Source organism: Orcinus orca, chromosome 9 (genome assembly GCF_937001465.1).
Source record: "Orcinus orca chromosome 9, mOrcOrc1.1, whole genome shotgun sequence".
Classification (NCBI taxonomy): domain Eukaryota; kingdom Metazoa; phylum Chordata; class Mammalia; order Artiodactyla; family Delphinidae; genus Orcinus; species Orcinus orca.
The window spans coordinates 78,983,109-78,999,018 of NC_064567.1; the positions used below are offsets into that span (position 1 = coordinate 78,983,109).

The following is a 15,910-nucleotide window of genomic DNA, read 5'->3' on the forward strand; positions in this document are numbered from 1 at the left end:
GTAAGTAGAGCTCATTTCCAATCAGATTTAATCTCCATGTCAATATGGACCTTGCTATTTTGCTCACTTTTTTATCTCTTTTCTATCTCTGTAACAGATGCAATATTGTGAATATTGTAGATATTTAATAAATATTTGTTGAATGAATTATCTAAATATTTCAAGCTATAGCATAATACTTACATACTTTTGTTTCTCAATAGAGATTTGATCTCAATAGCATCCGTTATTTATTGTGAAAATGATTTGTCATACATTGTTATTAATACCATTGTATTCAGAAGTAGAATCTTTAAGAAATATCATAAACCAATTAACTAATAAATTATAGTTGCAAACCACTTTATGTAGGATACTGTGCTATGTTTTGAAGATCGCTAGAGAAATATATATATATATATATATATATATATCTTATTAATACATCCATTTTTTTTAGCAATCAGTCCCTTCATAGACCCAGTTAGTGTTTTTTCAAAGTGATATATATGCTGGAATTATGAGTGTACATATATACAAGGAAAAGTTGACCGAAGTCATACTTTTTTTTAAAGTGAGGCTGTGGATAAATAAATATTATTAACAGTTGAATGAATGGGCTTTGGAGAGTGCTTCAGATTTTAAAGTTATGTTTTGCTGAAATTAGAGTGGTGCAACCCTATAAACTTTGGGAATATAGAATTGCTTAGCTGTAGAAAGTAAAATGAATGTGAATAACTTTTTTCTCCTGATTCTTCAGTTGGAATGAATACTGTAGGGAGGAAAAATAATTTCTGTGTTTCAATGTTACTGAGTCTGTGTGTGTATATAAAAACAACCCCAAGTAGATGCTTGTGATATATGGGAGGAAATGGTAAAATAGTTCAAGAAGCTCTGCAGTAGTAAAAACATTCCTTTTTTGAAGGCCTCTTTATTCCTTGTCTGCTTGTCTTGCTAATTGACCAAACATAAAAAATATACACCATAGATTACAGTAAATTTCAAATGTTTGGAAACTAAGTCAGGCATTCCCATGTGGTCAGACTGAGTCTTACCATTAGGAATCAGTGAATTATCTTGGAATAGGTGATGTCAATCTTTGACAGTAAAATGGGCAGAAATCCAGAGCTCAGCCCTATTAAATCATGTATGTTACCTTGCTAATGTCCCATCTCACATTGAATAAAATATATGTGCTCATATGGAAACATATAAAGATATGAGCTGTTTTCACAGAAACTGCTAAGCAACCTGAAGCCAATTATACACTTCAGGACCATCAGTACCAGCTGTAATGGTAAACATATTGGGTAAAACTCTATATTTTACATCTCCTGAGGTTTTAATAGAGGGACTGTATAAAATAACTCAGAATTAAGGTGGAAGACATTTCACTCTCGATGAAACCTTTAACACTTACTCAGTGCTCTGTTCGCTCTCTTGTAAAGGCAGCACTAATGGTGAGCTGGACCGGGTGAAACAGAAGAATCCAGCTCCACTTCCCCTTGGTCCAGCACACTCTCCCCCATCACTGGTAGCCTTTTGCCTTGGGAAATTTCAGTACAAAACCCTAAATATATCTGCTAGCAGATCTTCTTGTTTTCCCATTCACTCGTACACAATGCTAACGAGAAACCTCCAGTATGTTCCCTTTCCTAACATAACTGTTGTGCACAGAATTGGAGCTTGTCTGACTTTGCATTCAAGAGCATAAGTGGTTGAGTCAATGTACCTTTAAACTACCTCTCATTCTTCCTTCTTTACTAAACGAGCTGTATTATGATCTACATGTCCAGAAAGGAGAAAGCTATACCAGAAGTAACAATTTTTGAAAATTAACATCTTAGATTTTTGCATCTTTGAAATATTTTATGTCCTAACTTCTACATTAATGCCATCATTGAATTTCACTTTGTAATAGTTCTCTTGGCTGTTCTACATACATGCATTTCCTTTCCAACAACCCACAGTAAAATGTTGGCAGAATTCAACCTTCTTCATTATCTCCACAACTAGTTCATCTCAATTTATGTCTTGGTTGGCATAATTTAAATGAAATCATTCCAAAATTGTTCCAGAATTTCATAAAATATCTCTGGCAGTGTCATCTTTATGGTGTGCAGAGCTATAAATTTAGTATTTTGGAGCAATGCTAATCTGGTCTGTGCTTTAGCTTCTTTTATACATGTAGAAAATCCAACTATGAATCTGAGCATTTGGCCCCAAGAGAAGCCTCAAGATTTGATAGATGAGCTGATGTCAGTCCTAAAAAAAATCCCTAACTTTAATAAATTACCAAATTGTATCAAGTCTAAGACGTCACTGAATGTAAGATGCACCATTATTTTATGTACTGCTTAGAGAGAAAAACTGCCCAAAATGGACAGTCTAATATATGGTCCCAGCATCAAGCCAGAACGCAATATGTTTCAGTATTGGCACAAAGGAGAAATAAATTCCCAACCGAAAGAAGATAGCAAAGAAATTGGCCTGTTTTACTCCTTGAACCACAAAGGTGGTCCTCATGAAGGTTTAATTTCTGAATTCACAAATAAATTCCCAACCGAAAGAAGATAGCAAAGAAATTTGCCTGTTTTACTCCTTGAACCACAAAGGTGGCCCTCATGAAGGTTTAATTTCTGAATTCACACCAACGGGGTGGACCAAAAGCTTCAGACAAAACTTTAATTTAAGGAGTTGTCAGCTTAGTAGGGTCTCATGTGTCTGGAAGAAGTAAGAACAAATTATTTCTGGAAGAAAGCAACTTCAACTCAGGTGGAGAACAACTGTAAGACATTCTGATATCAGAGATGTTAAAATATAAAGGAGCATGCATCCTAGAATGAAATTATTATAGTAGTGTCTTCCATAACTTTTGTAAACCTTTTTTGAAACTGTTTTCACTGGAGAAAATCAATCATCACCACAGTAGTCTTCTGACATTACGTTAGGCCAATAATCCATTTATTCATAGCACATGTATGCAAGACCTGCACACACAACCTGAATAAGAAGAATAAGAAGAGGTTTAAAATATTTTGTGCTATCATTGTTCCTTATTAAAGCTTTTAAATACGTCATCAGAGATCACCCAACTGTTTATACATCTATAATTTAACTGTTGTAAATGAAAAGTTCTTAAACATGCTGTATTTTTTAATTCCAAAACTTATAAGGAAAACAAATAAAATACAAGATGGTATTTTTATTATTGTTTATGGAAGGTTTCTACTTCAGCAAATGGGTGTTTTCCATCATCTATCATATCTCTTCGGAAAATGTAAATTGAACATTAAAGTTCATGTTTCCTTATTTTTAAAGGTGTAAATTCACATGGTAATTTTACTCTGCCATGTAAATTATATGTGTTTTCTTGGTAAAGAATTTGCTATAAAGTCATGAAAATAAAACACATCAGACATTTAATATAGACTATATAGTACAGTAGATATCTTCATATTGGTGTTGCTTTTTAAAATAATTGAGTTTCAGCCCTCCCTATACTAAGAAGCATTGAGGCCTCTGATATCTCAAGATTATTAAGCACGTTATTAAAATGGCTTCATAGTTAACTTCAAAACATGTCAATTTAATTTGTGTATTTTAAATCAATATATACCTTAAAAATAAGATACTAGCGATTCTCTACAATAATTACCTATGAACAATAAAATTAAAATATCCTAGTCATATCTCTCTGTTTATCCATCTACCTATCTATACACTGACAAGAGCATTTAAACACAAATCCACAGGTATCTGTGAATTCAAGGAAAGCTGGAAACTCCTTGAATTGTAAAATTCAAAGTGTTGTATTCTGCTTGATAATTATTTCCCAGCACCAGAGACAGATCTTAATTTAGGGCATAAAACAAAATAGTGTAAAATTTAAATTTATTTTAGCAATTTGATAAATTATAAGTTTAAATGTTCTCTAAGGTTTCATTAATTGAGTCTTTTTTTGCACTTGAGAAATAGATGTATTGAGCATATGGACTTTAATACATATGCACACATTTCTAGGCACATGTATGCATGCAAACTCACATGCAACAAACATTTACTGAGAAACTAGCTGGTATAAGCATCACACAAAACACTGGAGAAATATTATACTAAGCATTATTATGATGAATAAACAACTAGTACCCCTGTTATATAGCTGTAAATTTGTGTTAAGTGCACTACAGTATATAAGATTATTAAATCAGTTGTTAACCATCTTAATATTCAGTCAGGCCCAAAATATACATGAATGTCAAGGATGAGTGTTAAGGATGAGTGAAACTTTTGTCTTCTTTTTTTATTTTATTTTATTATTATTTTTTTTGCGGTACGCGGGCCTCTCACTGTTGTGGCCTCTCCCGTCGCGGAGCACAGTCTCCGGACGGGCAGGCTTAGCAGCCATGGCTCACGGGCCCAGCCGCTCTGCGGCATGTGGGATCTTCCCAGACTGGGGCACGAACCCGTGTCCCCTGCATCGGCAGGCGGACTCTCAACCACTGCGCCACCAGGGAAACCCTTCTTTTTTTATTTTTAAATATTTTATAGCTTCCCAAGAGTTATTGATTCATCCATGAAATGCCTTTTCAGCTACTGCTACTTTAGGAGATATTTATTATTCATCCACTTGAAATCAAATTAGAGTCTTTTCTATTGATAAAGTACCAGTTGTATTTCTGGAGAAAATAATCAGAATCCAGTAAGAAAAATCTAAGTAATGTTGTTTATAATAAGAAGTGCATATCTCCAGCTTTCTGTGTCACCATGAGTCGGTGGACAACATTTCCTTTCCTCCTTTGCTTGACCTTTTACATTGAATAATATTGGCAAAAAATTTAGTGTAAAATATTAAAATTACAATGTGATGAAAAAAGTGGAATTAGATTTCTCTTTATGTAGTTTGGCAACTAATTGAATTTGCTAAATATTTAAAATAATTTGCAATTATTTTCCCTCTCCCAAATTGTTTCATTATTTATGAAATTCAGCTTTTTAATAACCTAAAGGGTGAGAATATCAAAAATGACAGCAGAGATCAAATAGGTGAATACATATATGGTTCACTACCTCACCTATCTCTGTCTTTTCTACATGAAATCAAATTTCCTAAGATTCTTACATTATTAGCATTTCAATCTTGGGAGACATTTATGGGGTTAAAATGGAGAGTGAAATAAATGGAAAGCTGAAATGTGATGCCTTCTGTTTCTGCTATATTGGAAGAGAATCAAATACTAAATAAGGCCTTTAGCAACGTGATATTTCTGGCCAAATGATGGATATCTTGACTTTTTGTTGTTACAAAAGGAAGCAATTTATTTAACTTCTTTCTTTCCTCCCATTCTTTCTGGCTTATTAGCCTCATTTCATTTCCATAAATTATCCCACTGAAAGAGGAAATGGTTAATTGAAGATTGCTTCCTTACAAACATTATTTCTTGTCATTAACAGCTGCAACGTATTGTAATATGTGTTATTCAAACACACTGTGATGCTTTAAAAATAATTTTAATGTTCTCAATTATTTTGCTCTAACTATTCACTTCAACCCATAAGAATTCATTATGCCAATTTAACAACTCACCCTTCTTGTCTACTAGTAATATTCATGACAAAAGTTTGTATTCAAAATCATTGCTTTCTAAGTATGAAAAGTAGTTTTAAATTGATTACAATGAAATTGCTTTTTTTCTGGAAAAATTACTTATTGGCATGGACATCATTTAGAGATATAGGTGTCCCTGGAGATATGAGAATACATTCATATAATTTCTCAAATATCTTTCTCTTCTTATTATCCCATATTTGAAATTTTTGATTTTGGAGTACACTTGATTAGTCATCATCATCTTCTACCATATCTCAAGTCAACTCTTATAACATTATAAAGCTTAACAAATTTAGAAGACTTGAAATGTTTACAGTGCAATAATGTATTCTGTCATAATGAGGGTTATAAACCCTATACCATTTTTAATTGATCAAACTCTTAATCATTTATGTAATTATGATAATTCTGTGCCTTGAAAATGTCAAAGTTACATGAGATTTCAGCTTTTAAATGCAGAGTAAACTGTTACCTGGATTTGCTATTCAGCAAACATCAGCTAAGGGTTTATGACTACCTTGTGCCCAAATTGTGGAATGCACAGTATGAGGGAGATAATCAGATTAATAAAAAATTGTAACAAATAAGACTACATGTGCTCTAAAGATACATGTAAAAAGAGATTTTTTGAAAGCATAGAAGAAGCAATACTTTTTTTTGATACGGGTGAGAGAGCAGAATTGATGCTGGGAAGGAGTTCATAATTTGTCTCATTAGGGCTTCTCAATAAAGGATTTTAATTTTTGAATAAACAGTTGAAACTATCACAAGAACAGCAATAACAATAATATCACCTCACATATTTATGACTACCTCTGTATCCAGACAATGTAGTATTATTTGTATGTAGATATATTTTAATAACAAAAAATATTTAAGGGGATTATAAAAAGTATATGCTGTCTGTAATTGATAAGTGACCTAATATATTTCAGACAATTTGCAATTGTTTGATTAAAAGCAAAGATAGGATAAAGGCAGCAATAATGTCACACAGGCAAAGCAGATGTACTGACAGAGAACAAAACCAGGCATGTGACAAGAACATATTTACTAAGAAGTTACAAGGGTAAGACATAAATTTGTTTAATGGTTTTTTTCAGCCAATGTGGGGGGAGAAATATGATCAAGTGGTGAGTCACAAAGTTCATTAAAAAATTCAGTTGTTCAAGCGAATCTCAATAATTCCTAAAAACTAACATTAGAAAAATTTCCCAAAGATGAACACCATAGTCAACAACATTGGGACATAAACACAGTGAGCGAATCCATAGAGTATCGCTTATGGGTTCCCTCAACATAGATCAGAGGGACCCCACTCAACAGGATTCAATAAAATCAATTATATCATGGGATTAACACAATGTGTTTCATGTAAACTGCTCTTGTTTCAACTATAATCCAGAGAGAGATTTTAGATTAGGTGCAAGATTTCATATCCTTCAGGAAATCTTGAATCAACAATGTTTTCTCAGGTGAGCTTTTGATTTATATTGTGTATTTATGAGTTCAACAGTATATGCTCTGAAAAATACTTATAGTGCAGCTATATTCTATGCCACCATTTCTATGCAGAGCTGTTTGCTTTAATAACAGTCAAAATGATAGTGTATTTGGCATCCAAAAAATTGAAAATCTAATAAGTTTAGAAGTCAAGAATCAAAATGTTGTTCCTGTTTGTTAAATTTTTTTTTTTGAGAGAAAGAGAGGGAAAGAACGAGACAGAGATGGGGTAAAGGGGTTATGGGGGGGAAGAGAGGAGGGAGAAAAGAAGAGAGAGAAAAACATATTGTTATTAGACCCCTAATGTTTCCTATGTTGTACAAAATTTACTCAAGTGGTTGGGATAGAAGGGTCAGAAAAGGGAATGAATATTTACTGAGTGCCTTCCAGTAGTCTATCGGGTGTAAGATCAGCTGCAAGGATATATTATACAACATGGGGAATATAACCAATATTTGGTAATAACTGTAAATGGAGTGTAACTGGTAAGAATTGTATAAAAATAAATTTAAAATTAAATATTTATTGAGTATCTGTTTATAAGGTATCGGGTGTGGAGAAATTAACAGAAAAAATGTTTACAGGGTGTGACGTCAAAGCACCCAAATATATGAATGCTTGGCTGAGGCCACTGTGAATGAAAGTTCTGGTCCTAAATTAAAAGTTGCTGATGATAGAAACATTCTACTGCAGAGGAATTAAGAGAAACAAGTGTATTCAAAAGATATTTAGTTTCTTCCATTTTTTGGCAGTCGCAGAATCTAACAGAACATACAGTAGGAGACTCTCAAACCAAAGAAAGAGAGTAGTACCTCTGCATACTAAGACTGATAGTTAATATGACAGGACTTTTAGCTTCACTGCTTACTAACTAGAAGATTTTGTTTTGCTTTCAATTTCGACAAAGGAGAGAAAGAAAGGGCCAACTTAGAGGGGAATGAATCCTTAACGTATTGGCAAGAGTAGTTATTAAGACACCAAGACAGTGAACCAAATTCACCAGTTGTGCTTCTTATCTTATTCAGGTGGGAAAGTATCTGAATGTCATGATATTTCTTGAAGTCCATGGCCTATTGGTATGTTAAACCAAAAACAACTTGGTATAAATTTATTAGATTCTACTATAGATAAGTAACAGATGAATATTTTTTAAATTCAGGAAACATTTACCACTAAGAGAATTCTTTTCTTTAATGGGCTTTGGGAAACATTTGCTGTCACCAGAGATCTTGGAGAGAAACTAAAAACTAAGTAGATTTCCCAAGACTCTAGAGGTGACAGAAAGTTCTCTATGGATCAGTTAGAATGATTAAATTAATTGAGAAGACAAACAGTGACTTTTTTGAAAATGTACCTAATAGATGTTTCATTTATATTAAGCTCTATTATTTCTTATTATACAAGTTACATTGCTTTTCTTATCTGAGTATCAACTAATGTACTGAAGGATTTATACAGATCTCTATGTTTGAGAGCAATAACTTATTTATACCTTAGATTTCTCTAGATATCTATAGTAACTTGGACAAATTAGATGAGAGACAAGTATTATCATAAATTTCTACAAGAAAACTAGACCTGAGAGGCATGGCTGGCAAGACAGAAGATACTGGTGGATAACCATACTGTTTGTCTCTAAATCCAGCTGATTTTTTTCTGTGTTATCATGCTGTCATATATCTTATGATTCAGTAATATGTAGATATTGAATGAAAAGTTACTTCCTAAAAGTAATAGGATTTCTTTTTTTAATTAAATATTTTTTTATGTTTTTATTTTATTAGAGTCAGAACACTACATGAAATCCACCCTATTAACAAAATTTGAAGTATTGTTCACTGTAGGCATAATGTTGTGTAGCAGATCTCAAGATCTCATTTATCTTGCATAACTAAAATGTTATACCCATTGACTAGCAACTCCCCATTTCCCTTCCCCCCCCCACCCCATAGCAACCACCATTCTACTGTCTGCTTTTACGAGTATTTACTACTTTAAATACTTCATCTGAGTGGAATCATGCAGTATTTGGTTTTCTGTGACTGGCTTATTTCACTTAGCACGTCTTCAAGTTTCATCCATGTTGTTGCATATTGCAGATTTCCACCTTTTTTCAGGTTGCATAATATTACAAGTAAAATAATTTCTAAATCAAATAAGTTTAAACTGTACAACCATTAGCAGAAAAAAAAATGCATTCTATGTAAACTCTAAAAACCTCTGTGACAAGGCATTCTAATTATTCATGGTAGCTCCTGAATCACAGATCTCCCAGCTCGTGTTGGACATAGACACTCAATTCATCTCTATCCAAGGAAGCAGATGTCTTGCAAACTAGCACAGCAACATGTGCCATATCTATTCAATCAAAGATATACTAATAATTTCAGAGGGAAAAGAAAAACACTACCATAGTGCATGTATATATTGACACACAGATATACATATCTCCAACATGAAATAAACTGTGACTTGGAATGAGTTAAATATTGTTTCTTTACATTTCAGTCATTTCCTGTTTTTTATTATTTCTAGAGTATTCATCTTTTAAGTAAGAAGAGACAGATACTTCCCAATATTAGAAGAGTTTTGTTTCACACCTAGAACAATAAAGGAAAAAGCACTGGGACTGACATCCCTGGAGATAGCAAATGCAGGCAGAAGGTTGACTATAGGAAGGGTGAGAATAGGAGATGATGGCCATAGGCTGTGTATGGGAATTGGATGGAAGCAGGATTTTGGAAAGTTTTAAACTTAGAGCAAATCATACTGTCTGTGACAGACAGAAGTACTCAGATAGTTATAACAAGAGTAAAACTGTCAAAGTGATGCAAAAAAGGGGGAAACATTTTTTTAATTAAAAATCTAGCGGAGTTTGAAGAAGAAAACAAAAATTTTTCATCTGTCTACACTGTCAGCCCTCTGTGCATGTGAAAATATATTTATTATTTTCTAAATTAATTTAATGAGTTCCAGATTGTACAGGATGTCATAAAGGAAACAGGATTAAACAAGATAACAAGGAGTTTTTCTTCTCTAAATGAGTTTTACCTAGACACCCCGTGTCGTACTTTTGATCTTAACTGTGTTTCATTTACCACATTGAAGGAGGTTACATAAAGGGTAAAATAATAGAAACTTAATCAGGAAACAGAATTTCTTATTGCTGCATTTTATTACATACTCTTGCCATCTTCTTTAGCCTAATTCTTGAAAATAATAAAAGATGTGTCATTTTAAAATAAGGACAATTGAAACCACATTGCATTATAATTGTGCGTCTTTCTTCTGAACCATCCCAAACGTTTCACACCAATTGATCTTCAGATCAAACTTGTGGATTATTTAAGGGTTGTTGGTGGGGAGTATAAACTTCCTGAACTCTACCTTCTGTAAAATACTAGATAAATATTACTGGCTGGTAAATTTAATTTTACAGATGAAAAACAAACACCAAAAGGCAAAATTAAGTTCTCAGAAATGGACTCTTATTTCCAAAAACCCAATCGAATAACTTTTCTGCTGGAGAATTGTGGCAGAAATTCACTGGCACCATTAGTCAGAGCATAGAGTTTTACAATGAAAATAATATCTTGGAGAGTATTATCATGGCATATAAATGTATAGTTATACTGCACACATGACTGATTTTGTTAATGTAATGCTATTTTCTGGTAGACAAATCTCTGTATATGCTTTATATAACCCATACTGAAATAATTAGTCTATTTAGTAGACACTTGAATTCTGAAACCTTGTCATTTCTGCCATCTTCAATCAAATTGGAAAAGACTTCCAACTTGGCAACAAATTCATCTCCTGAATTTCTGAATAAATACTTTGGAAAGTTGAGTTTACTTCTCTAACATTTTCTCATTTCATTTCCTCATCACCGGCCAGATAATCACCATGGCCACAGCTTTGAAGAAAGAATCATCTATGGAGTAGAAAATAGTAGCACGTTCCTGGAATGCAGTCCAAAATCACAGCGAGCTCTGGTCTATTGGCAATTCCAGAGGCGAAATGAAGAGCGAAAAGAAGAGGTATAGGAAAGAAACTGACTGGATTAATTCTATATGACATATGCTGTTAAGTGACCCCAGCATGGTTGACTTGAGAGGGGAAAAAAAAGTAGTGAATATTTATTCTTTTCTTAACATACCAATACTCATTCATTAAACAAGTATTCATTGAAGGCTGATTTTATGACAGGCTTTGTGATAGGAGTTAGAGAAACAAAGGTGAACTGGTAAGAGTTTTGTCTCAGAAGCTGTTTGGGGATATATTTTAGAGACTTCTTTTTTCTTCCTGGAGTTATCTACAAAACAATTATGTTATCTACATTCATATACAAGAAAAAAATCTAATCCTTCTACTAATTTTAACTTTTGTTCAATTAATTCTGCTCTCCAAACATGTTTTCCTTTCTCCATTAACTTCCTCCTCAAATGGGAAGGGGCAGTTAAGGGAAAGGAGTAGTAGATTTTGGATAAAGGTTCTGAGGTACAGTTATGAACTCTGATGTGAACTGCGCATGTAGTTTCACACAAATCTTCCTCCTCTGTGGATCCATTTATTCCTCTGTAAAATTTTAAAAAACATATACATAGAAAATCTCAGTGAGTACTCTGAGCCTTTAAAACTTTTTAAAAAGTGTTAAATAGGGTAACCATAGTATGTAGGTGATTTGTGAATGTACAATGTGCAGACAATTTTACAAACATAATCTGAATGTAGAAGTAAAAGCCCTTCTGTTATCTCTTTTGACAGTTGAAGCAGTCTTCAAACATGTAATCACATCATATAAATGTTAAGGTTGATTTTATATATTACCAGCTGTGGCTTTCAGAGATCTCTTTTGTAAACTGTATGCAAAATAAAAGTGAGGTTAGACATATTAAATAGCCTATCTTCATGTCACATCTAAGACTTAGGAAATTGAATAAATAAGTAAGCATGCAATCCCATGTTTTTTCTGGTTGCTCAACTGCTGAACTTATTCTCTTCTTCCATCCTTATTATAAATTTATTCTAATGCTGCATTGTTTTCTAGTATCATGTTTCTATATTTCCAATTCCAATATTCAATGTTAACTTTCACCTATATTTATATAGCTTATTTCAAATTTATAAAGTATATCTTTGTCCTTTCATCCCATTATCTTGATTACTTTAAATTATTATGAGAAATTCTATTAAGACAAGAGACAGCAATATTTTGCAGTGCTTCTTAAAAACAATTGGAAGAAATGTATAACTCTTTTCCCTGATAGGAAAATGCAGTCATTTCTCTTAAACTAGAAATTTTATTAACTGAAAATGTGTCTCAGTACACAGTCTGAATTTTTGCTGAGACAGAGTTTTGGAGCCTATATTTCTTGTAAATATGTATGATTTTACTACATCTTGTCTTTTGCTAGATCAGAGTGGATGATCATATCATTAGGACCGAACAAGGCCTTCTATTGCGTAGTCTGCAGCGGAAGGATTCAGGCAATTACCTCTGTCATGCCGTGGAACACGGATTCATGCAAACTCTTCTTAAAGTGACCCTGGAAGTCATCGACACAGAGCATTTGGAAGAACTTCTTCATAAAGATGATGATGGAGATGGCTCTAAGACCAAAGAAATCTCCAACAGCATGACACCTAGCCAGAAGGTCTGGTACAGAGACTTCATGCAACTCATCAACCACCCCAACCTGAACACAATGGATGAGTTCTGCGAACAAGTTTGGAAAAGGGACCGAAAACAGCGTCGGCAAAGGCCAGGACATACCCAAGGGAACAGTAACAAATGGAAGCACTTACAGGAAAATAAGAAAGGTAGAAACAGGAGGACCCACGAATTTGAGAGGGCACCCAGGAGTGTCTGAGCTGCATTACCTCTAGAAACCTCAAACAAGTAGAAACTTGCCTAGACAATAACTGGAAAAAATGCAATATACATGAACTTTTTTCATGGCATTATATGGATGTTTACAATGGTGGGAAGTGCACCTGAGTTCCACCAATTATAAATTAAGTCCATGAGTAACTTTACTAACAGGCTTTCTTCCTAATACCAACACTTAATAGAGGTCAGGTGAATGCAGATGTTCACACTAGTGACTTAATGTTTCCTATGAGATTTCACTATACAGGTTTTGCTTTCTTCTTTGCCTGAGAAATAAAAATGTCATTTGCCATGTTGCCATCTAAAGAAGAAAAACTGCATCAGCAAAGCCATTTTATTGAACTAGAAGTTTTAAACTGCATGGATTTACTAAGCTGATGAATATTCCAAAACACTGTTGGATTCAAGGATATTTTTTGTCTACCAGTACTCGTGTTTATATGTACCGGAGGAGTAAAATGATACTGAATTAAACGGTCTGTGGAAATACGAAAAACATAAACCATCCATCATCCAGAAGAAAAATGGAATACACTGATCTACTACTGATGTCTTCTTCCAGCTTTGATCTAAAGATGTATTTTATTAAAACTATAATTTAAATGTACCATGACAAATATGCAGAAAAAAGTAGCTCTTTTCTAAGCTAGAGTAGGTTTTTGTCTTACAATTATTGTGCTATGTAGTTTTTGTTTTTAAAAACTCCAATTGTGTGCTGCTTTTTTTAAAACGTTGTTTTCAGTTTTGCAAGAGGAATAACCAATATTGTCCTAGAAACATATATACATCATTAACAACCAATTCCTAAAATCTGGATATAAATTATGCTTTATTTCTCTGAGGAATTAAAAAAAAAACTTCCCCTTCTTCAAATATTATCTAAATTAATTAGAACCCTGCATAATGTTCTTAGAAAAACAGAGCATTTAACCCGAAAAAAAAAGAGAAGAAAGAAATAGATTTGTAAATGCATTTTCTTGTACCTAATGGATCAACAAAGAGAAAAGGAACTGCATATTTCATGCAAATAGTAAGCATTGGTTTAATGTTAATAGAAAATGTCTTAATTCTGCGCTTGAATTCCTGCCTGATATTTGAGACATAAAAACTCTCTCTCATGACTCCATTTGGAATTTTATCTGTCACTTAATTTTTTTGAGAAGAGGGAGATCAGTAATATTTAGAACAACCTCCTAAAAGCAAATTTCCCAACTCTGTTTACATTTTTATCAGCTGCCTCTTATCTCACCTTGTTTAAGACAATTATCTGTCTAAAGAACACATGACTCTCTTCAGGTCAATGGGAGTGACTTATACAAACTATTTTCCAGGACACGGCTCACACTTAAAACATGTAAAGCTCTTTGTCTCCTGCAACAACTTATAAAATAAGATAAAAGATTATTAATTAAGGGCTTGCCTGCTTCATTGTCCTAAGATGATTCTTTGAGAATCATTGACTTCAAGATGTATAAGACCTTCAGCATTGCAATGCAGTTTTGCACTGCACTCATCTTTCCAAGAATCCCTCTCTGGGTCCTTCATCACGCACAAAAATGCAAAGGAAACATCTTATTGCTAATTAATGAAAGCAGCATTGAAATTGTAACTCTAGCTGTCTTGGGATTCTAATTAACTCAGCATTAATTTCTCACCTCAGACTACAGTGAACTTTTTTTGAATTCTCTATCAGCTGAAATATTCACAGATGGAAGCTCATGTTTCAGTTTTAATGATTACTTTGAATAAATGATTTTTTGACGTTTGTTTCAAATGGGAGCCTAAAAATATTCTACATTCAATTTTAGGCTCCAATGATTAATACAATGTTACTTTTAGAAGTACATCCTCAAATGGTAGCTAAATTTTAAATTATTTGAAGGAGAGACTCCTGTAGAGGAAAAAAAAAAAAATGAGATATAAATCAAAAAACCAAGAGTGCTCCAAAAATAGGTCATTTAAAAATTTCTCATAGAGTATCTTTACTAAAATTCGGTGTTGCATTTTATTCTAAATTTGTAGCTGAAACAAATTTATTTGCAATAACAGAAGTATCTTATTATTAGTCCTCAAAAATAAAGGATTTGAAGGGGTAGAGATTGTATAACTTCAGGGATGCCTTCCAATATCTGAATGCATTTTGTTTAGCATTATGAAATACCCATAGAAAGAATGTGTAGATTTCAACTGACAGAAACAAAAACAAATCCACTGACATGTCTTCATAAATCAGGTCTAAGTTTTCGAAGAAAATTATAGATATAACATGCAGGTAAATAAGTCTTATTACAGTCATAATCTTCTGCCAATGGGTATTGAGGTGGGCAGTTTGCACAAAAAGTAATTAATGTCCCATTTAATTCAGTTTCAATAGACTTTGGCTTATGCATGTATCATCAGAGTTGAAACTTTGTTAAGAGACTCATGTGACCTTGAACAGATTATTACAGCAATCTTAAAATAGGAAAAAGGTACAGCACAGCAGAGAAATTATGGCCCAGTTGAAATCAAATGCAAAATGTAAATGTACACTTACTGCTACATTTTATGTATTATTTAGTGATTTTCAGTGGTATGTGTTTAATATTTTTGCTACCTACACATTAGGCAACAGAGATGTACATAATTTTGAAAAGAAGAGGAAGGACAGTGTAAAATGCAACTTTTTGTAGGTACTCCATTTCAGTGTGTTCAACGTCATCCTAAAATGCAAGATTTTCCCACATAGGTAACAAGGTGGCTTATGTGCTATTTAAGGGCAGAAGCTGTGTGCCCATTCAATCAGCATGTTTTTTTGCCAGGTAGTAAATACGTTCCATATCTGTATTTATCATTGCATTTCAGATGGGAACTAGAAAACTGGAGAGAAAAATGTAATGAAACTGCTGCTGTAAATTATTCCTTTTAGCATGTATTCAGTT

At 33.2% G+C, this 15,910-nt stretch overlaps 1 protein-coding gene across 1 annotated transcript in view; it reads left to right on the forward strand.

Annotated features, from left to right (window-relative positions):
* The window catches only part of SEMA3A (semaphorin 3A), a 232,946-nt gene extending 218,076 nt beyond the window's left edge, over positions 1–14,870 (forward strand). The window contains exons 16-17 of the mRNA XM_004263415.3: positions 10,994–11,136; positions 12,514–14,870. Of these exons, the coding sequence (XP_004263463.1) occupies positions 10,994–11,136; positions 12,514–12,969 (599 nt within the window). The 3' untranslated portion in view covers positions 12,970–14,870. The remainder of the gene's footprint in view (positions 1–10,993; positions 11,137–12,513) is intronic.
* Positions 14,871–15,910: the final 1,040 nt, after the last annotated feature.